The sequence below is a fragment of the Amblyomma americanum genome, chromosome 9 (assembly GCF_052857255.1).
Source record: "Amblyomma americanum isolate KBUSLIRL-KWMA chromosome 9, ASM5285725v1, whole genome shotgun sequence".
NCBI lineage: Eukaryota > Metazoa > Arthropoda > Arachnida > Ixodida > Ixodidae > Amblyomma > Amblyomma americanum.
Window position 1 is genome coordinate 45,416,550 of NC_135505.1, and position 22,871 is coordinate 45,439,420.

General features: G+C 44.0%; 1 protein-coding gene across 1 annotated transcript in view; it reads left to right on the plus strand.

The window, feature by feature from the left end:
- The window catches only part of LOC144104197 (uncharacterized), an 89,254-nt gene that overhangs the window by 47,803 nt on the left and 18,580 nt on the right, over window positions 1-22,871 (plus strand). Inside the window, exons 9-10 of the mRNA XM_077637068.1 lie at window positions 9,099-9,164; window positions 20,562-20,627. Of these exons, the coding sequence (XP_077493194.1) occupies window positions 9,099-9,164; window positions 20,562-20,627 (132 nt within the window). The remainder of the gene's footprint in view (window positions 1-9,098; window positions 9,165-20,561; window positions 20,628-22,871) is intronic.

The window sequence follows — 22,871 nt, forward strand, 5'->3', positions numbered from 1 at the left end:
CGCAGTGAAATACTCAGCACTATGCTATGTTGCAAGTTCCCGCGTCTTCGAACATGTTAGGGCCTGCACAACTCTTTCTCCAAAATGGATCCCCTTCGGCCGTGCTAACATATCAAAATTGTTGGAGAACAAATACGGATAACATTTAGGTACCTTTCCTGAAACTGCGGCTTCGGTTGTAAGCGCACCAAAAGGGCCCTCAATTAACACGGTCGCTATAGCACACGCTTTGTTCTTCCACCGCCTGTCGGGTCCATACATATTGGCCTGTGTAATCGGATGGCTACACATACGACGGATGGACAACATCCACCGTTGCGGCTGAGTCGCGAAGCACCTTGCATTGGTTCCCGTACACTGCAAGGTCAAGCAAGTAAGGTTCCAAGAGCTTGAAGTTTTCATCGCAGCTACTGACATACGAGAACACGAGCTTTTTTGGCAGTTCACTGCTATATGACCCGGCTCATTGCATCTGTACCAAGTGAGCGGCCTAATAACCTCTAACGGGACTTATTCTTTCTGCGCTTTGACCACTTTTGCACCCTTCTCATTGTCTTTTTTTCTTTGAGGTTTATTGGAAGAAACCCTTCTTTCATCTTTCTCGAATAGAGCTCCCAAAGTGCCTCACGTGACGGTAATTCCCACTTCTCCCGAAATTACGTTGTTTACCAACTCTAGTGTTGTTGCTCCACTGCCGGCGCGGAGCGTAATCCTAAATGAGTTCGGCACTTTTTTTCGCAGACGTCAAGTTGTCCCGGTCCTGTAGCCAATTTATTTCCTCTTCAGGAAGGCAGTTGCAAAACTGCTTCAACCAAATCCTCTCCACTACAGCGTTACGGTCACTATATGGCTCTGTGCTTTTTAACCACTCAACCAAGTTCACTTGCAACTTGTACAAAAATCGGGATAGGCCTCGATCCTCGACTTCTTAGCTCCCCGAAATCGCAGCCTGAACGCCTCGGCGCTAAGTGTATAGTTTCGTGCAAGGCAAGCCTTGACCTTCTCGTAGTTGTCCGCGTCCTCCTTGCTGAGCCGCGCTATAATCTCCGCTCCATCGCAGGGCAGAACCATCAGTTGCCTATGAGAGCAAGTGTCTCGACTGCAGTACAGTCTCTCGCACTTTCGTCCAAAATTTGCTAGATACAGCAGACCGCTATCTCCTAATACCACATGGCTGCATGTGCCTAGACATTCTGAACTCTGCCTCCTTGTTGAGAAGAGGTGCCACTTGCTCGGGACGATTGCCCGGTCTCTTACTCAACTCCACTTCTTACTTACGAAGCTCTATCGCCCATTCGGGTATTTTTTGTCACCCTCTCTTTAATGATCACGAATCTTTTCCTCTTGTTCCCGCTCTTTCTTTTGTCTTGGCTGCTCTTCCTTTTTTGTTCTATGAGGCTCCACGCTTCACTGAGCTCCTCATCATATGCCCCCAAATCAGTGAGTGCCTAAAAAATCATGGGTTTTCGCGCCAAACCCTTTGTATAGATCCCCAATTCCTCACGCAACAGCAACAGGTCCGGCTTGTGCAGCTTCTGTAGGTTCATGATAGTTCTGAGTCTAGGCTAATTCTAGAACAACAATGCAAAATGCCAAACCTCTAGGATTTAACCACAGCTGTTAACCAATTCTAAATTTTAACCCGCTTTTAGAATCTGGTCCACGTCAGAGGAAAGCCAAGCACTCAACCACACATGTGATCACGTCCAGAGACAGCTGCTCTCTCGCTGGCCAACCGTTGTTGCCGCTTTCAGGTTCCGATCTCACCGCTGGTCACCAGTTGTCATGGCGCAGGGTTCTTTCAAACCCGAGCTCCATTGCGTAGCGTGTCCGAGCCTTCGGGTTAAAGAAATGTGAAACTTGCAGCTTGAGAAAAGGAAAAAAAAGGATTTAATGGTCCTTTTGAAGTAACTTGATTAGATAATCTTTAAGGAAACAAAATGAGCAAGAAGTCAAATATTAAAATTTCATAGCGTCGAGCGACTGCATGCGCCTTGTCGTCAGGTCCCAGAGCGATCGTTCGTACTCACGACTGTCGCTAAATACCCTGAGGCTCCGCCCCTTTCACCACACGAAAGAAAGATCGGAAGAGTCGCTGCACATAGCACGCGGAGCCCCGTGGGAATGGGCGAGGAGGATACGGAGGTCCGCTTCTTCGCCCAAAGCTGTAAGTCCATCGAAACCAGGAACTTGTGAGTCACGGTTAATTTCGGGAATGCGCCTTTGCCCACTTCCTTTCGTCGTCTTGTCAATCGTGGGTCGCGTCTTGCGGCGAACCCGACATAGAGGAGCTTGGGAAAGATTCCGCAGGTATTTTCTCAGAGCCATCTTTTTTTTCTTTTCGTGGGATCAACGAGGGTTCATACGACGTGTCCCCAGCAGGGTTGTAACAACGGACAGTGAATTATGGGTGGGATTTTTCATCAACCTCTATATAGGTGGAAACATAGATGGTTTGTATAGTATTAACGAGGTGGCAGTAGTTACGTAATTCACTTTGATAAGAGGTAGAAACTGAACGTTCTGCACGCATTTGTGTCTGCATCAAGCCATGCCAGCCAAGTGATTGAAAACTCCAATGAAGGCGTAGCATAGGCACTGAGCGAAGTGAAAGCACAGTAGACTGTACTGTTGGGCCACTTCAAATGTCAATGCAGGACAGAAATAGGCTGGAGATCAGGCAGGAGGCTACTGTGGCATAGGCAGTTGGGATATCAGGAGAGAGTCGAGCTCACAGAGAGAAATTATTTCCGGATCATGAGCACCTTGCTCTGGACACAAGAGGCCAGGAAGTGGACAGGGAAGAGAGCCAATGCTAAGACTGTAATTTAAATAGAAGTCATAATATGTGCTCACCCACGCATTGCACAGGATGTGGAGGTCCTCGGAGAGACACGTTCTCGCGATGGATAGTTCAGGATGGTAGTCTTGAGATGAAGAGGGAACGGAAGAAACTAGTGAGGTGGAATCCCAATACCGAGTTAGCTGTAATAAAACTAGAATTCCGGAGCTCACTGCATAACAGATTCTCTGCTTTATCTGAGCTCGACGATTCTAATGCTCAAGCAATGAACAAAATTCTCACAGCTCTAGCAGGAGGCAGAAGATTGGTAAAGAAATAACCGAATATGAAAGCGTTGAACCCCACAGACATAATGAAACTGGCAGAGCCATCAAAGATAATTAGTAAGCTCAAGGTATCAGATAGAAGCAAGTTCATAATAGAATCGTGAAATCTCTCAAGAACGAAGGTAACATAAAAGGCGCGAGTAAGAAATAAGGCATAGAGAAAAAAGGGACGTTTGTGATAAGAGATAAAGAGGGAAATGTGATTGGCTATATAAATAGGACAGTAAAGGTAGCCGAAGATTCTTACACAAATCTATACAGTAGACAATGTAACCAGGATGTTCATGAGGCAGTCGGTAGCCCACAGCAATGGGACATCCCGCCAGTAAAGAAAAAATCAATTAAGAAAGCCTTAGGAGTAGCGAAAAGGGGGAAAGCAGCTGGCGATTATCAGGAAACAGCAGATGTGCTGAGGACAGCAGACAGATTGTGATAGAACAAATATCTAACCTGTATAAGCAACAGCTTATGACCACCAGCGTACTTGAAGCTTGGAAGAACGCTAACCTGATCTTAAACCATAATAAAGGAGCGGCCGGTTACATTAAAATTTACAGACCGGTAAGCTTGCTGTCCATTGCCTACAAAGTATTTACTCAAGTAATCGATAACTGAGTCAGGACAAAAAATAACGCCTCAGTCAACCAGCATATCAGGCAGGCTTTCTTAAAGGCTGCTCGCCAATAGACCATACTCTTAGTTTTGATAAGGTGATAGATCAATTCGCAAAATATGACCAACTCCTATATATAGCCTTCACAGACCGCAAGAAAGCATTTGACTAAGTAGAAACCTTAGCATTCATGCAGAAAATGCGGAATCAGGATTAGAAAAGACTTAAATAAGAATACTGGAAGACATCTATAACGGCTGCGCAGCCTCAATAGTCCTCCGTAAAGTCACAAATAAAATTCCAGTAAGGAAAGGCGTTAGGCAGAGAGACTGGATCTCGTCAGCGCTGTTCGTGGCCTCTTTACAGGAGGTAACCACAAGCCTGCATTGGGAGCTCCTGGAGATAAGCGTTGATATAGAAGAGGCTTAGTAATTTGTGATTCGCTGAAGACATTCATTTGCTAAGTTACTTATGAAATGAAGTGCAAACCATGATCAATGGCTTAGGCATTCAAGAAGAACGGTCGGTCTAAAGAGTAATATATAGAAAACAAAAGTAATGTTCAACACTCTCGGAAGGGAGCAGTGGCTTACAATTATTAGCTAGCTGCTGGAAACGATAAGGGCATACGTGCACTTACGGCATTTACTGACCACAGTTCCGGATTGCTGGAAGTGAGAAGAACAATAATAGCGTGTGGCAAATTTGGAGGTTCTCTCTGGTCATGAATGGAAGTTACTAGTATCTTTCAAAGTAGAAGTTTGCAACAGCTCTATGTTAACGGTACTCACCTATGGATAGAAACATAGAGGATAATGACTAGGGTTCCAATTAAGTTAAGTACCGCGCAACGATACATAGGAAAGAAAATGAAAGGTTTAACTTTAAAAAACAGGAGGAGTGGGAAAGGGAACAAACACCGGTTAATGACATGCCAGTAAAATGTAGGGATTCTTAAAATGGGTTTGGGCAGGAAATGTAATGCGAAATCTAGGCAACCAATAGTCGTTAGGGTAACGGACAGTGTTCCAATAGTAGGCAAGCGTAGCAGGGCTGGAAGAGATTAAGTTAGAGGGGTTTTGAAATAAAAGCAATGCGCATTTCGTCTGACTTTCTGCTGTGGTGTCTGCTTTGTGCATCGTGCTTTTTCAAAACAATGCACCAACTAGCTCCCGCTGAGTGTATTACTAAGTCAGGGGGGGGGGGGGGGGTAATGTGGCCGCATCTGGAAAGGGACATTGTGGATTTGACAAATACGGGAGAGGTCCTTGCTTGGAAGGGGTGCCGTTAGGCTGATTATGATGATGGTATCTATGATACGGAGAAGTCTAAGGTTCACGGGAAAGTTTTTAACGCTGCTTCTTGTCTAGGAAAGCAGTAAGTTCATTATGATACTCATCTGTGAGTACCACATTATGTGTAGTATGCTTAGCAGGATACATGAGATGTCACCTAAGGTATAGGTTAATTGCCGCGCAACTAGTGCCCAAAAAAATTGCTTGGAAGGTGTAACTTGCAACCAAAGAGCTCTAACTGCTAAAATATTTCTTTCTTGACGTATATATTATACCATGGCCTAAAACACAAATTTATTTCTTGAAATCAGTGGCCATGAACAATATGCGTAATGTTAAAAAACTATTATGTGCGCGGCTTCTGCTATTGTGGCTAAGAAGTGGTAGCGGCCCGTTTCCGACCACTGAGTGTATACGGTGGTATCCTATATGTAGCCATTCCTGTAGGAGGAAAGGCTAAAAATTATGCTGGTAAGCCAACACTCCTGGCATAAGCATGAAGGTACAAGAATTGTTGTTTTTTTTTTTACTGGGCTCTTATTTTTCACTTACTGACGGAATATCTGGCAGAATTGAAAGGTGGACCTCATGGATTCGAAACAACATGCAAAGAAACAAGAACGATAACGCTAGAGAGCTTTTGTTCTCGCAGTATCTTATTAGACAAAACCCCTATTTCGCATATTCAGTCTCAGGGGGAACTTCATTTGATGGGAATAACGCGTTACACAATGTAAAACGAACCAGCCCACATTGCTGCCTTGCTGAAACTTCATCCTGGCCGAGTTGGCTAATGCACTGATATTTTAACTATTCCTGTAGGAGCATGCACCAATGTGATGTTTGCAGCTGGTCGTGAGTAGTAGCCATGTGGCAGCTTAAAATTAAGGAAACACAGTTATGCTCGGTGCTGTAGTTCAAGAAATCTAGGCAGTCACAGATAGCATGTGCTGCGATGCAAAACAATTACGACAATCAGTTGCTCATATTTCAGGTGACATTACCCGTCTTATTCCTCGGGAGAATCAAGCAGCGGCGAAACCCGCAGCGCCGAAAGTACAGAGAGAGTCAGAGGGCAGGAGCTCCGCGAATTTTCTTAAACTTTTGGGCGGGGCAGCTAGCACGCCAAACGTTTTGAGTTCCACCGCTGGCGCCAACGCCATTTTCTAAAGTGTAAAATGTGGTGTGGGTATTACTAAAAGCCCGTCAACGATTTGTGATTCGCGCTTGGTGTCATTCAACACTGGAATTACAAAATCGGAAGAGCTTTCTCTATTTGTAAGACTGTCCATTTTTTAAAGTCCAGTTTCTCTTTTGTGGAAACAGCTTCTTTAACGAGAGTCTTTCTTCTAGAAAAAATCAGTACTGAGAAAGGAATTATGTGTGCTAGCAGTTGTGAGTTTCAATTTAAGGGGCCATGTTTTCGGCACAAAATTATTACCTTACGATTCCATTGTCAGGAAACGCTTCAATGTGAGGCCAATAGCCCTCTGATATTACTACTGAAAACGCCTGTTTCTGAGAACAGGCAACTGCGAGAAATCAGCTGGTGTAAGAATAGCCGGACTGGGAATGTAAGAAGTTACTTTCTTGGTGCGTTTTGCAATCAGATTGTCTGGTGAAGTGAACAGATTAAGTAGACTGTGCTCTTAGACTTACGGTCTTCCGCGTCATGGTTTTCTATTTTAAAGCGAAAGCCTTTATTGGCTCATACTCCCGGTCAAGATCCTGTGCGTCCGTTACATCCTGGAACACCATCCCCCCCCCCCCCCCCCCACAGTCGCGCACACCTTCCTCGCCCCCCAGCGAGAGGTGGCAGCACCGAAGCGCATGCGCAGCTGACCATAGCAGCAGTGACGTAACCTGCGACTACGCGCAGCGTTGGCGCTCTTTGGTGAGACATGTCGATGCAGTCGAGTTAGTGAGTTGGATGGCTTCCAAGCGGCCCAGTGATTCCGCAGAAAGCGGTTCGGACAAGCCCAGGAAGGCGGATTCCCCCAACACCAAACTGCCGAAGATCAATGAACGAATGCGTCAACGGGCTCGAGGCTTCTGCTGGGATTAAGGCGAGAGAGGCCTGGCCATTCGACTGTGGGCGCCACGCACAATGTCATGGAAATCGGCAATGGAGGGCCCACAGGATTTCGACGAACACACTTTAGATTTTACAAAGTGTTCTCCTAATTTTTCTGCTTCTATTTGATGTTTTTTTTTTCTTTTTGCCACATCTCGCTCGGGGGAGTTTGCGCTGATTAATGTGGTTTTCTTTAGGCGGATATGATGACTCACTTATGAATTCGTGCTTTAAATAAGCACCACTAACACGTCATTTACTTTTCTTTTGGTAGCCTGCATAGCTCACTAATAGTTTAGTGTGACTACATTGCTCCATAACAAACAAGTTGACTTACTTCTCTCCACGCATTGGATCATCATATGGCGCACTCGCTACCACGGTTTGCCGATGCGCCCTCGGTTTCGGCGCCAAGTTTCCTCTCTTGGCACTCGCCCCTCGCCTGGGAGACGTCGCTGCGCAAGCCTCTCCTGTTATCCAGAGACTCTACTTTCTGCCTCCACCGATAGAGATTGGTTTGTGCTCAAGCGTATCGTCGACAAACGGTTCTTCTGCAAGCTTGGCTAGCTGCAGTCGCTAGAGGCTTCACACGGTGGCCACCGAGGAACACGCCGCCACTTTCTGCTAATGGCACTCATACTAAATATGCAGCAGAAATGCTAAGCATAAATACCCCCGAAAGGATAACATTGAGCAGCCTTCGTCGTAGCTCACTCGATAGCTCACTGGACGTGATATTCGGAAGTCGTCGGTTGGGACCTTCCCGGCGACATGTGGCTGTGTTTCTTCGGATTTCTAGTCAATTATCTTTAAGTAATTACTCTCATTATTCTTGCGTTGATGAACCCCACAAATGAATATGAAAAATATCTCTTATGCTCCTTCGTTTCGGTGAAATTTTTCTTCGGTAATGTATGTCATAAACAGCACCCTCTTTTCACTTCTCTTGATATCTCGAACTAGTTGGTTGTTCGTCATGAATAAAAAGCTCGCGAACTTCACTTTCACACAGAAAGGAAAGACGAAACAGTGCGCTGTTTCCTCTCGAGACAGTGCCAGTTTCTCATCTTCCCTTTGTGTTTCCTTGTGAGGTTCGCGAATTTTTCTTCGTGAAGAACATAATGCTCCTCACAGCAGTAACGGACTTGAAGGAGAGCCTCAGTGCATTGGAGGCATGTTGCCCCTAATGAATGAGAGAAAACTAAAATTCGCGAAGGAATGCTTTCCGGCCTGGCAGACTAAATGTAATACCAGTTTGAACGTAAGGCTCTGGTTGCTTGACTTTTCGATTCTTAATCAATAACTGTGAGAATTTCTCCCGGAATTACAAAAAAAAATATTTCTTACTAAAGTGAAACCAAAGACGTTCTCGTTAACGGTGGAAACTCTTGCCTTATTACAAAGGACATTCAGGATTTCGCTTTCATTTAATTGCTGTAGCAAGTAATGCCACTGATATCAGTTTGCCGGAGGTACGAATCATGGGTTTGAATGTTTTTTTACAGTGCTTTCGATGTATCGAGAACTGGACGATAAGGCCGTGCTGAAAATTAGAAATATTATGTACCCAGTGCACAACATTTGTTGTTTTTAATGGCAATTTAAAACAATACAGTGCACTAAATAAATAACGCAATCACACTAAGGCGGTACGTTTATTCTCCCTCGCCCGATAAAGCAGCATACCTAATGCTTGAATGAGCTGTCAGGGGAAATACCGGCCGCAAAGGTGTAGTCAAGCAATTTAAATGAACCTGATAGTCTATATTTTGTCGAAGCGCAATGTTTACGGTCTTCTCAGTTCTAGCGTGACTCGCGCTTTTCTTTTACTTGAATTATACAGGGTGAATAACAGATGTTCGCTCTGTCATGGTAGGGTTAATAAATGAAGACGCTCCGATAATTCATTATTTTTGAAATTTCTTACATTGTTTGTTGACAATAATGTGCTGAACTAATCTTTTGTTTTATATGTGTATAATTCCAGGTGGCTGAAGAGGGACACCGCCCAGTAATGAAGGCTGTTTCCGAAGAGGTCAGGAGTGTCATTGTAGTAAGTACGCGTTTCTTCGGCTAGTTCTCTACTTTTAATAACACATGTTTGCAAATAGTTTTATGTCAATTATAATGATATGGATGAAAAGCTTTCCTAAGAGTTTGGCCGCTGTGTTGTCAGGATTGCATAGAAATGATTATAAAAGGTAACATTAAACATAAGGCATTTTTCACCTCGCAAGCTAGAGAATAATAAGTTGATGGTTTGATAAATACAGTAGCAATTTAAGGAATGACATGTGCATGAACATGCCATAACGCACAGAATGTGGCACTGTGCACAAGCTCTCAGGATGTGCTTAGAGATGTAAAAAAAACTCTGATATGATTTCGAATTATCTAGTCTGGTTTTGATTGAATGTCTTGGCTGCTCTGTCAGCGCAATCAGTAAAAAATACTCATTTCATAAACGTATGTGAATAATGTTATTCAATTAGGAGCATCGAACTGATCTGATACCTGTGTCGCTGAAGTGCCTGCAGCTGAATCTTTTGTTTTGTCTTCATTTTTCCTCATCGATTTATTTATTTATTTAACAAATACTGCAGGCCCTAAGTGGGCCCTAGCAGGAGGGTCGAAAAAATACAGCATTTTGAATATCAATTCATCGCGCGAAACATAAGTAAATTGCACTGAGGCATGTCAAATACTAACGATAAAATATGCGTAAACACGAAACACGAATATGAAGTAGACAACAATTTGTCAATGGAATCAATGAACATGATGACATCAGAAGGCAGCTTGTTCCATTCCTCGATAGTGCGTGGATAAAAAGAATATTTTAAGGCATTAATTTTAGTTTGATACGGCGTTAAAGAATGTGCATAATGATGTCTTGTGAGACGAGTTGCCAGGTGTTCAAGGTTAACATCGCCACTCATGGCTAGTTAGTTGTTTTTCAGGAGAAATAGAAATTTTAGTCCCTGGATTTTTCTACGTATTTGCAGTAGTGAGATGGCATTTTCTTTCATTAAAATGGAAAGAGAGTCAAATGTGCGATATTTAAAATAAAATGAAGCGCACGACATTCCGCTGTACAGCCTCCATGCCTCAATATAATTTTTGTTATAAGGGTCTCAGACTGTGCAAGCATACTCTAGTTTGATTCTTATGAGGCTGTAGTATGCTAACTGCTTTATCCCGGAAGGAACGTTTTTAAGTTTGTGGCGAAGAAGTCCAAGTTTTCTGTAGGTGGATGAGCACGTATAGGCAATATGACTCTTCCAACTTAGATTTCTAGTTATGGTAACACGAAGGTATTTATATTCTTTAACTTCTATAAGAGGATGCGACGGGAGGGTGTAAGGAAATGAGTGTACAATTTTTTTGTTGGTGATTTTCATAAACACTGTTTTCGCGGAATTAAGCTGCATATCCCAATTACTGCACCATGTGTCAACTTTCTGGAGGCTAGAGTTAAGGAGGATTTGGTCTTTAGGGCTCTTAATTTTGGTTTCGGATATATGGGTTAAGTAAAAACCCTGGTGCTAAACCTCTGTTGAAGACGACTTGCTAGGCTAGTTGGTTTTTATCCTTGAATTCTGCACAGCACAACAATAGAAAATATGGACGGCCAGAAAGTAATTACAACACGGCCGTTGAAATAACCTTGTCTCCTAAGATGTTTCCTTTTCAGTGAATTGTGGTGAGTCCAGTCTCACCGATGTACACCTTGCCACATGTGAGAGGGATCTCGTTGAAAACTCCGGTGGCACATCTTACGTAGGGCTTCAAGCGTGTCTTTCCACATCCGGATGTTGCTTTAGCATCGCTGCTAAACTTGGGTCACCTTTTGGCCAATTTGCAGGGGGCAGAGAAGACCATGAGAAGTCCGTACTTGTTGCCAACTGGTTTTAGAATTGTGGGACACCGTGTAAATGTACGGCATAATCACTGGCTAGGCTTCGCCTAAATTTCCTTTCCGGCGTTACCCCTTTCGCTTACCCTTAAACTTCTGCAGCAGTGCTTGAAACACGGATTCCAAGACGTGGCCAGGGAACCCTGCTTTACGTAGTCTACCTCACCCTCGAAGCTCGCCCCATCATGCAAGAGCACGACTTGGGTAGCACTGATTTCATAGAAACGGTGGCAAATTCCCTGTGAACAGTTGCAGACTGAGAAGAATCAAATGGCAGAAAATCCTTCTTGGCATTGGGAAGGTAGCACCAGCAAACACGTCTCTCTCTCAGCTTAATATTAAGGCACAAAAACCGATGGAAGTGCTGTTCAGGAAGCTTGTAAATGAAAGAGAGCGCTTTCTCATATTGTGCGAGCATTTAAAAACTTTCCATGGCAGTGTCCTCATAGCGGCCTGTGACATGTCGCTTGAAAATTACTAAACAAATCTTGAACATATCTCAATTTCTTTATGACAGTTCCGTCGTCAATGAGTGATGTCAAATTGTTGTCAATCGATAAGAGAAAAATGTTAAATATTTGTAAACCTGGCGCGAAACGTGAACCGATGAAATAGCCAGGCTTTCTAGGAACCGCCGGTTGTCAAACTGGATGAAGGTGGACTTAATATAAAAGTTTAAACGAGACATAGAATTCTCAACGCTCACCCCTGCCTAGTATTTAAAGGCAATAGTCCCGCTTGCTTCCATACATTGCGGAACAGAAATGAACAGTTCGCTATGGGGCACAGAATAAAAAAAGATCTACATCTTCTCTAGAGAAGGCGTAAAAGACCTCCTTTTCTCTCTCCAGCACGCCGGCGACATGGAAAGAATTTTTCATAGTAAAAAGGTCAGAAACGTGCAAATCCTTCAGGTGCTTAAGCAAAACGAGGCTGATGTGTTGCTGCCAGGTATCTTTCTCACCAACAATCAGCCTAAACGGCGCATCTGGTTTTTGGGTCTTAACCGCAATGAAGATTGACAAGGCATTCAAATCAGGTTTCAAACCAGATCTAGTCAGACTCTGCAGCTCCAGTGATTTGCACAAAGCATCATCCTTGCCCTTTATTTTGGTGACGTACGGTTTGATTTGCACAAAATTCTTCGGAATAGGTTGCAATGCTTTCTCGTTGTAAAGGCCTGAAGCCATAACAACGGAGTTCCCTACTTTCTCCGCTTACCAGGCCATTCTCCTTGCAATATGCGATCACCTTGTAAGCCAATGCTTTTCGTCGCGGAACGGGTTTCTTCCGAACTGATGTCCTTGCCAAACTGTCTACGGGGTGGAGAACGCACCTTTCTTCATTTTCTTTGTCTGCTTCTCTTACGACGTGGCTCTTTTTTATTCGAAATGTGTTCCATGAGGCATAAGTTCAAAAAAGGGGAAGAAATTCGGGAGATTGAAAGTTAAAAGAAACAGTGAAAACCCGTTCGCTGAGGTAGGCGCAGAAGTTGCTGATGAAGCGATTATTTATAGTCCACTTCACATAGTCACGTCGGGGTGTTAAAGCCATTAGCTCGTGTGCCGGTACGGTTGGCTCAAAGCTGTAGTTTGGTCCATTTTCCAAGCCATCTGCAATGACTTTTGGCACGTTAACGTTGCCTAGAACCTCCGGTCCGTCTGCTTCTTCCTAGGACGCTTTGCACCGGTGTGTTATGTTTTATTCAGTACGCACCTCCATTATGTCCCCGTAGTCTGGGCCGTTGGTCTTCTTAAGGATTACAGGCTATTCTTAGCTAGCTATTCCACGTCTTCACTTAAGCACATCAAGTTTTACCAGTTTAAAATAATCACACTTGCCTCTAAATTTTCGCCCTTAAAGCTTTGCTCACTCACCTTGCATGTCCCAAGGAAAGTTTAAACCATCCAAAAAGGGCACTCGCTTCGGCTGCTACTAGTCTTTTCTTGAGAAAAAAGGCGATGAACCCTGTTCTGCAAGAGGAAAAGGCGATTGCGCTCGCGATCTTCAAAGGTTCGGCCATAACAGACGATACACAATAGAAAGAGCTCATTGTAGAAGAAAGTTCGTTTAACAGTACCTCTTTCTGGGCTAGCTGTTGGAACATTGTCTACCAAAGGTAAAATGAGCGAAAATTTTGACAAAAACCACACAGAAAGACGGACAGGGCGGGCGCTGACTCCAACTGTGTTTATTGAAAGCCACATGTTGCATATATATAGCCTGAAGAAGGTGAACGCATGCGCATTTCTCACAAGTTAAAAAAAGACACCAGAAAACAGCACACAGACGAAAACTAATCATTGCCGCGTATTTTTAGAAATCTTTGTTCACTTGCTCGCAGGGAGATAGAAGTGGTGTTCACGCACGTGTCACATCTCTCATTAATAAAAAGTGCCTCTGCCTGTTGGCGACCCAATCTATTTTTACATCTAGATATAATTTTAATCTCCACAAGTCATGGTTCACAGTTCATTTAGTTTTTATCCATGCAAGAGTGGCAAGGGGAGGTATGATTTCGAACGATTCTGATACGTTCCCTAACGACCTTTTATGTTCCATTTCCGTCTTTCTGTGTGCTTTGTGTCAAATTTAGCGCTGTTTTTTCCATTGTTAGACTGTACTGGCAGTCAACTTCAATGCCAATGAATGCCAGAAGCAGGCAGTAGGCTACTATTTTCTTGGCTATGGGGGTAGCACGAGGGAGTTAGTCGATATCACTGAGAGAAATTTTTTCGGAACCATTAACATCTTGGTCAGGAAACAAGAGGACAGGAAGTGGACGTGGAAGAGCGCCAATGGTGAGACTAGAATTCACATAGAAGTCATATTACGCTTTCACGCGGGCATCGCGCAGGACGTGGATGTCCTCGGAAAGACACGTTGTAGCGATGGTAAAATCAGAATGGTAAAGTCTTGACTTGAAGAGGAAACGGAAGAAACTAGTGAGGTGGAAGCCCAATACGGAGATAGCGATAAGGAAACTAGAATTGCGGGGCTCGCTGCAGAACACATACTTGGCTTCATCTGAGCACGAAGACCCTAATACTCAAGCTATGAACGATAATCTCCCGGCTCTGCCAGGAAACAGAAGATCGGGTTGAGAAATGTCAGAATATGGAAGCGTCTAAAGCCACATACATAATAGAACTGGCAGAGCTATCAAAGCTATCATTAAGCTCACGATAGAAGCAAGATCAGTATAGACTTGTGAATTCTCTTAAGAACAGAGGTAATATGAAAGCGGCTAATTGGAAATAAGGCATAGGCAAAAACAAATGTTTGCGGAAAAAGGCAAAGGGGAGAATGTCATTAGCAAAATGGATAATAGAGTCGAAGTAGCAGAAGAATCTTACACAAATTTATACAGTAGCCAATGTACCCAGGACGTTTATGACCCAGGCAGTAGCACACAGCAGTAGGACATCCACTAGTAAAGAAAAAGAGGATTAAGAAAGCCTTAGGAGTAATGAAAAAAACGGAAAGCAGTAGGTGATGACCAGGTAACAGCAGATCTGTGAAAGACAATACGAAGACTGTGCTAGACCAACTAGGAAACCTGTATATGCAATACCCGAAGACCTCTAGCGTACCTGTAAATTGGACGAACGCTAACAGAATCTTCATCCACAATAACGAGAAGGTCAGTTACTTCAAAAATTACAGGCCGATAAGCTTACTGTCTGTTAGCTATAAACTCTTTACTCAGGCAAACGCTGAGTCTGGACAAAAAGAAACACTCCAGTCAACCAACATATCAGGCAGGCTTTCTCAACGGCTGCCCGCCAGTAGACCATACTCATAGTTTTGAAAAGGTGATAGAGAAACTTCCAGAATATGACCAACACATGTATGTAGCTTTCATAGGCAGCAAAAAAGCATTTAACTGAGTCAAAACCTCAGCAGGCAAGCAAGAATTGTAGCTTGCAAGATTGGCAGATCGGGCTAGTTGGTAATTCATTATGCGATACAGCGCAAACAGAGACAAGGACGATAAAAGTCACAACACCACAGCGCTGTGGGGCATTAAAACTCATTACATGGTGAAGGAAGAAACATGGGAACGATAAGACAGAGCATAGGCATTTTGCAGAAAGAATAACAAGGAAAAAAGGGTAATTAAAAGAACTAAAGCAGTGCGATGGAGAATTTAAAATGCAGGGCCAAAAGGGCGAATAAGAAGAGGCTGCTCATAACATGGCGGCCAACAAGCCTGAAAACTACTACAAGCCAAAAGGTTCTAAAATCGCTGAAAGTCAAAACAGAACGGACAAATTACTCAGATGACATCTGGCTCAAAAAATCTAGTTCTCGTTTCGTCAGGGCGATCGAGGAAAAGCTGACACAATCTTCACCAAGCTTCAAGATGTGCACAGCCTCCATAATTTCGCGGACGGTTTGATGGGAATTTTTATCTAGATCAGTGCATTCGTGTGGTGTTGTGTCTTTCTTCGTCCTTGTCTATGTTCGCGCTGTATCGCATAAGCAATAATTGCAGATTCAGCGAGTAGAAAAAACCTTATGTAAGGATACTGGAAGATATCAATTATGACTGCACAGCCTCAGTAGTTCTGCATAAAGTAAGCAATAAAGTTCCAATGATGAAGGCCGTCAGGCAAGGAGCGACGATCTCGCAAATGCTTTTCACTGCCTGTTTACAGGAGGTATTCGGAGGCCTGAATCGGGAACAGTTGAGGATAAGCGTTGATATAGAAGAGGCTTAGGGACTTTCAATTCGTTGAATGCATTGCCTTGTTAAGTTACGCAGCAAATGATATGTAAAGCATGATCAAAGACTTAGGCATTCAAGCATAACGGTGGGTCCAAAAAGTTATATGCAGAAAACCCAGGTTATGTTCAACACTCAGGTAGGGAGCTGCGGCTTATAATTATTGGCGAGGTGCTGGCAGCGGCATGAGAATACGCCCACTTAGGGCAGTTACTGACCGAAAATCCGGATCGCTGGAAGTGGAAGAACAAGAATGAGGTGTAGTGATTTGGTGAGATTCTCTGAGATCGTGAAGGGAAGTTTGCTGGTATCCCTAAATGGAAAAGTTTAGAACAGGCGTATATTACCGGTACTCACCTATGGAGCAGAAATATAGAGGATAGCGACAAGGGTTCAACTTAAGTTATGCACAGCGCAACGAGCTATAGGAATAAAAATGAAAGTTTTAACTGTAAGAAAGAGGAAGGGTGGGTAAGAGAACAACTACCGGTACGTGACATGCTAGTAAAATCTTGTTTTTTTAATGGTTTCCAACAGGAAATGTAACGCGAAAGAGAGATAACCAATGGTAATTAGGGTAACGGACTAAGTTCGAAGAGAAAGCAAGTGTAACAGGAGCGGAAGAGATTAATATATTAGAGGGGTTTTGAAAAAAAGACGATGCGCAAAGCTGACAACATAAGAGGCTGACACAGGAAACATGCCCTTTTTTTCGTCTGTCTTGGACCTGTGCGGTCTTTTTCACGCATCGTGTTTCTCAAAACAATGCACCAGCTAGCATCCCAGAGTCGATTACTAAATTTGCGTGGGTTATGTGGCTGCAGCTAGAACAGGGCAGCGTGAATTTTACTGATGCGTGAGAGGTCTTTGCCCTAAAAGGGTTAGGCTCTTTGCCCTAGAATGAATGATACGGAGAAGTTTAAGATTCACAGGACAGCTTTGTTCACGCTGTTTCGTGTCTCGGAAAACAGTGAAGTCATTATGATGCTGTTATGTCAGTACCACGAATATGTGTAATATGCTTAGCAGCACAGGTGAGATGTCAGCCAAGGTCTAGGTTAATTACCCTGCAGTTGCCGCGAAAAATAATGACTCGAAAGAGATAACTTGAAACTTGTAACTCCTCAAATATGTCTCCCTTTGCGTATGTAATGTCTCTTGGCCTAGAACACAAATCTATTCTTTAAACTCACTGGCCACGAACAATATGCGTAATTCTAAAATGATATGTCCGCGGTATATGCCAGTGTGGCTAAGCAGTAGCGGCCCGATCCCAGGACCACTAAGCGTCTACGCTGCTATCCTTTATTCGCTGATTCGTTCTGAGGAACAGGAGAGGAAAAATACTAAATGTGCTAAGACAACACTTTTTGCTTCGGCACGGAGGTTGCCGGAATTAATAACGTGAGATCTTGCAGACATGAAAGGTGGTGCCCCTAGATTGGAAACAGCATGTAAAGAAGCAAAAACCGATAACACTAAAGAGCTTTTTCTTCTCGCAGCTGTCTTAATAGCCGCAAACACAAATTCGCCAATTCAGTCTCAGGTGCAACTTCATTCTGGCCGAGATGGCTAATGCACTGATTTTTTAACTATTTCTGTAGGAGCGTAGCACCAATGAGATGTTTGTAGCTGGTCGTGAGTGTTAGCCATGTGACTGTTTAAAATTAAGGAAACGCAGTTATGCTCAGTGCTGTGGTTCAAAGAATTTAGGCCGTCCCAGAGAGAATGTGCTGCGGCGCACAGAAATTACGACACTCAGTTGCGCATATTCCTGGTGACATTACCCGTCTTATTCCTCGGGGGAATCAAGCAGCGACGAGCCCTGCAGCGACGACAGTAGACAGTGGGCAGGAGCGCCTCGAATTTTCTAAATCTTTTGGCCGGGGCAGCTAGCACGCCAAACGTTTTGAACCCCGCCGGTGGTGCCAACCACGTTCTGGAAAGTGTAAAATGTGGTGCGGCTATCACTACCATCCAGCCAACGATTTGTGATTCACGCCTGGTATCGTTCAACACTGGAATTACAAAATCGGAGGAGCCGTCTCTATCTGTTAAACTGCTTATTTTATAAAGTATAGTTTCTCCTTTGTGGAAATAGCATCTTTAACCAGAGGCTGTCTTCTCGAATTAATCAGTACTGAGATAGGGTTTATGTGTGCGAGCTATTGTGAGCTTCATTTCATAGCACCATGTTTTCGGCACAAATTTATTACCTTACGATTCCATTGTCAGGACACGCTTCAATGCGAGGCCAACAGCCCTCTTATATTACTGCTGAAAACGCCTGTTTCTGAGAACAGGCAACTGCGAGAAATCAGCTGGTGTATGAATAGCCGGACTGGGAATGTAAGAAGTTACTTTCTTGGTGCGTTTTGCAATCAGATTGTCTGGTGAAGTGAACAGATTAAGTAGACTGTGCTCTTAGACTTACGGTCTTCCGCGTCCTGGTTTTCTATTTTAAAGCGAAAGCCTTTTGTGGCTCATACTCACGGTAGAGATCCTGTGCGTCCGTTACATCCTAGAACACCCTCCCCCCACAGCCGCGCACACCTTCCTCGCCCTCCGGCGAGAGGTGGCGGCACCGAAGCGCATGCGCAGCTGACCATAGGAGCAGTGACGTAATCTGCGAGTACGCGCAGCGTTGGCGCTCTTTGGCCGGACGTGTCGTTGCAGTCGAGTGAGTGAGTTGGATGGCTTTCAAGCGGCCCAGTGATTCCGCAGAAAGCGGTTCGGACAAGCCCAGGAAGGCGGATTCCCCCAACACCAAAGGGCGGCACATCAATGAACGAATGCGTCAACGGGCTCGAGGCTTCTGCTGGTATTAAGGCGAGAGAGGCCTGGCCATTCGACTGTGTGCGCCACGCACAGTCATGAAAATAGGCAGTGGAGGGCCCTCAGGCTTTTGCCGAACACAATTTAGAATTTCCAAAGTGTTCTCCTAATTTTTCTGTTTCTATTTGATGTTTTTTCTATTTTGCCACATCTCGCTCGGGAGAATTTGCGCTAATTAATTTAGTTTTCTTTAGGCGGTTGTGATGACTCACTTATGAATTCGTGCTTTAAATAAGCAGCCCTGACAGGTCAGTTACTTTTGCTTTGGTAGCCTGCATAGCTCGCTAAGAGTTTAGCGTGACTTTACCCTGCTCCATAACAAACAATTTGACTGACTTCTCTCCACGCATTGGATAATCATATGGCGCACTCGCTACCACGGTTTGCCGACGCGCCCTCGGTTTCGGCGCCAAGTTTCCTTTGTTGGCAATCGCCGCTCGCTTGGGAGACGTCGCTGCGTACGCCTCTCCTGTTATCCAGAGACTCTACTTTCTGCCTCCACCGATAGGGATTGGTTTGTGCTCACGCGTATCGTCGACAAGCGGTTCTTCTGCTAGCTTGGCTAGCTGCAGTCGCTAGAGGCTTCACACGGTGGCCACCGAGGAACACGCCGCCACTTTCTGCTAATGGCACTCATACTAAATATGCAGCAGAAATGCTAAGCATAAATACCCCCGAAAGGATAACATTGAGCAGCCTTCGTCGTAGCTCACTCGATAGCTCACTGGACGTGATATTCGGAAGTCGTCGGTTCGGATCTGCCCGGTGACATGTGGCTGTTTTTCTTCGCATTTCTAATCAATTATCTTTAAATAATTAGCCCATTATTATTTCGTTGATGAACGCCACAAATGAGGTAAACTATCTGATATGCTTCTTGGTTTCGGTGACAGTTGGCTTTCGTCATGTATGTCATAAAGATCCCCTCTTTTCTCTTTCCTTGACATATCGAACTAGTCGGTTGTTGATCATGAACGGAAACCTCGCGAACTTCACAATCATACAGGAAGAGAAAACGAAACATTGCGCTGTTTTGTCTCGAGACCGCGCCAGTTTTTTGTATTCCCTGTCTGTGTCCTAGTGAGGTTCGCGAATTTTACTCCGTGAAAAACATGATGCTTCTCACAGCAGTAACGGAGTTGAAGGACCGCCTCAGCGCATTGGAGGCAGGTTGCCCATAATGGATGAGAGAAAACTAAATGTTGCGAACGAAAGCTTTGTGGCCTACGACAATAAATGAAATACCATTTTGAACGCTGGGCTCTTATTGCTTAACATTCAGCGATCCTTAATCAATAACTGTCAGAATTTATCCCGGAATTACAAAATATATTTTTTACTCGAGTGAAACAAAAGATGTTCTTGTTAATGGTGGAAACTCTTTACTTATTACAAATACCACTGAGGATTTCGTTCTCATTTAGTTGCCGTAGCAAGTAATGTCATTGATATCACTTTGCCCGAGGCACGAATCATGAGTTTACAGTACTTTCGATGTATCGAGAACTGGACGATAAGGCCGTACTGAAAGTTAAAATATATATATACCCTGTGCACAACATTTGTTGTTTTTTTAATGGCAATTGAAAACAAAACATTCAACTAAATAAATATTGCTATCACACTAAGGTCTTACGTTTATCCTCCCTCACCCGATAAAGCTGCAGACCAAATGCTTGAATGAGCTGTCAGGGGAAATTCCGGCCGCAACGATGTAGTCAAGCGTTTTAGAGGAACCTGAGAATCTATATTTTGTCGAAGCGCAATGTTTACGGTCTTCTCAGTTCAAGCTTGACTCGAGCTTTTCTTTTAATTGAATTATTCAGGGTGAATAACAGATGTTCGCTATGTCATTCTAGGGTTATAAAATGAAGACGCTTCAATAATTCATTACTTTTGAAATTTATTATATTGTTTGACGACAAAAATCTGCTTAAATAATATTTTGTTTTATATGTGTATAATTCCAGGTGGCTGAAGAGGGACACCGTCCAGTAATGGAGGCTGTTTCCGAAGAGGTCAGGGGTGCTTTTGTAGTAAGTAGGCATTTTTTCTGCTGGTTATATACTTTCAGTTAAGGCATCGCGTTTGAAAACAGTTTTATGTGAATTATAATGATATCAATGAAAAGCTCTCCTGATAGTTTTGCCGCTTTATAGTCAGGATTGCATAGAAAGGGTGACGGAAGGAAACACTAATCATAAGGCATTTTTTAACCCTGGAGCTAAACAAGAAAAAGTGGATTCTTTGCAAAATGCAGTAACCATTTACGGAACGGGATGTGCTTGAACCTGCTATGCCGCACAGGATGTGGAAAGATCCACAAGCTCTCAAGATGTGTTTACAGAAGGCAAAAGGCTCTCATATGATTACTAATTATAGAATCTCCTAACGATTCAAGGTATGCGCTGCTCTGTCTGCTCAATCAGCAAAAATTACTCACTCCATAAACGCTAAATAAAAATTTTATTCAAATTAGAGCACCAAACTGCGTGAAACCACAGTCACTTAAGTGCCTGCGGCAGAATCTTTTGTTTGGTCTTCATTTTGCTTCAAAAATATATGAGTTAAGTAGAAACCCATATGCTGGAACTCAGTTGAAGACGAATTGCGACACTAGTGGGATTTGAAGCGAAATGCTTCACTAGGCTTGTCAACACCGGGCTTCGCGTGAGGCACACTGCAGGTTTGCCACAGCTGCGCATGCGCGAAACCGAGTGACATCACGCGGAGCGCAGGTGGCCGCTGCTGCCGCAGACGTCGTTTCCACCGCGCTCTGCCTCTCTCGTCTGACCTTTCACCATGGAAGAAGGAGAAGGAGACCCAGAAGTGGTAGCGTGGGAGTTGGCTCAAAAGCAGGGAAGATATGAAAAGTGCAAGGCTAGACAAGCGGCTGGAACGCGAGAATCACGAGAGGCACGCCTTGCTAAACGGCGGCAAAAGGATCAAAAAGCAGACAAAACAAGTGAGCCGACGGCATTCATAGAGTTCATTGGCGCTCACAACTTTGCAAACTCCGTTCATTTTGACGAAATGAAAGGCGCAAAACCGGCTCCGTAGGTCGGTGGAGACCTCAATCTCGCTTTTCGATTTTTTACCCTGTATTAACTGCGCTAATCAATATTATTTATTTATCCTTCAATTCTGCACAGCACACCAATACAAAATATGGACGGACAGAAAGTAATTACAACTGCGGCCGTTAAAATGACTTTGTTTCCTTACATGTTTCCTTTTCAGTGCGTTGTGGGGAGTTTGTCGAGAGTTTCTGACATACTTGAGACTCCATGTTGGCTACGGAAGGCGAATCCTTTGTCCGGCTGTGTTTGAAAAGCCTAACACTTGGCGTGCTATAATAGCCAAGTGTCAAACGAGCCTTTCTGAAAATATTCTCGCCCGTTAATATACATCACATGTGTGTGTGTGTGTGTGTGTGTGTGTGTGTGTGTGTGTGTGTGTGTGTGTGTGTGTGTGTGTGTGTGTGTGTGTGTGTGTGTGTGTGTGTGTGCGTGTGTGCGTGCGTGCGTGCGTGCGTGCGTGCGTGCGTGCGTGCGTGCGTGTGTGTGTGTGTGTGTGTGTGTGTGTGTGTGTGTGTGTGTGTGTGTGTGTGTGTGTGTGTGTGTGTGTGTGTGTGTGTGTGTGTGTGTGTGTGTGTGTGTGTGTGTGTGTGTGTGTGTGTGTGTGTGTGTGTGTGTGTGTGTGTGTGTGTGTGTGTGTGTGTGTGTGTGTGTGTGTGTGTGTGTGTGTGTGTGTGTGTGTGTGTGTGTGTGTGTGTGTGTGTGTGTGTGTGTGTGTGTGTGTGTGTGTGTGTGTGTGTGTGTGTGTGTGTGTGTGTGTGTGTGTGTGTGTGTGTGTGTGTGTGTGTGTGTGTGTGTGTGTATAATAAGCTCTGTCGTCTAGAATGGCTCAGCCAGTGATTTTAAAGAAGGGTATCGATGGGCGATAACAATTTTATAGCTAGTCCTTCCACCACGTCATTTAGAACCGCACAATAAAAATGCCCTCCTTATAATTTACATGTCTGGATTACCATGCTAAAAATATTCTTTTTCTAATTCCGTGACAGTACCATGGCTCGAGACAGCGTTTAAAGCACTTTACTCGTAGCATAGAAGGGATAAGCGAAAAACCGCAATTTGAACTACCCTACTGACCACAAGGCCGGTGGCTAAAAAACATATGTGTACCTGCATGGTGCTTACTCTCTGTTGAAGGTTATAATTCAGCGACAAGAGTTGCCTAACTATAAAAATAAAGCTCTTGCGAAAATGAGGCGGCTT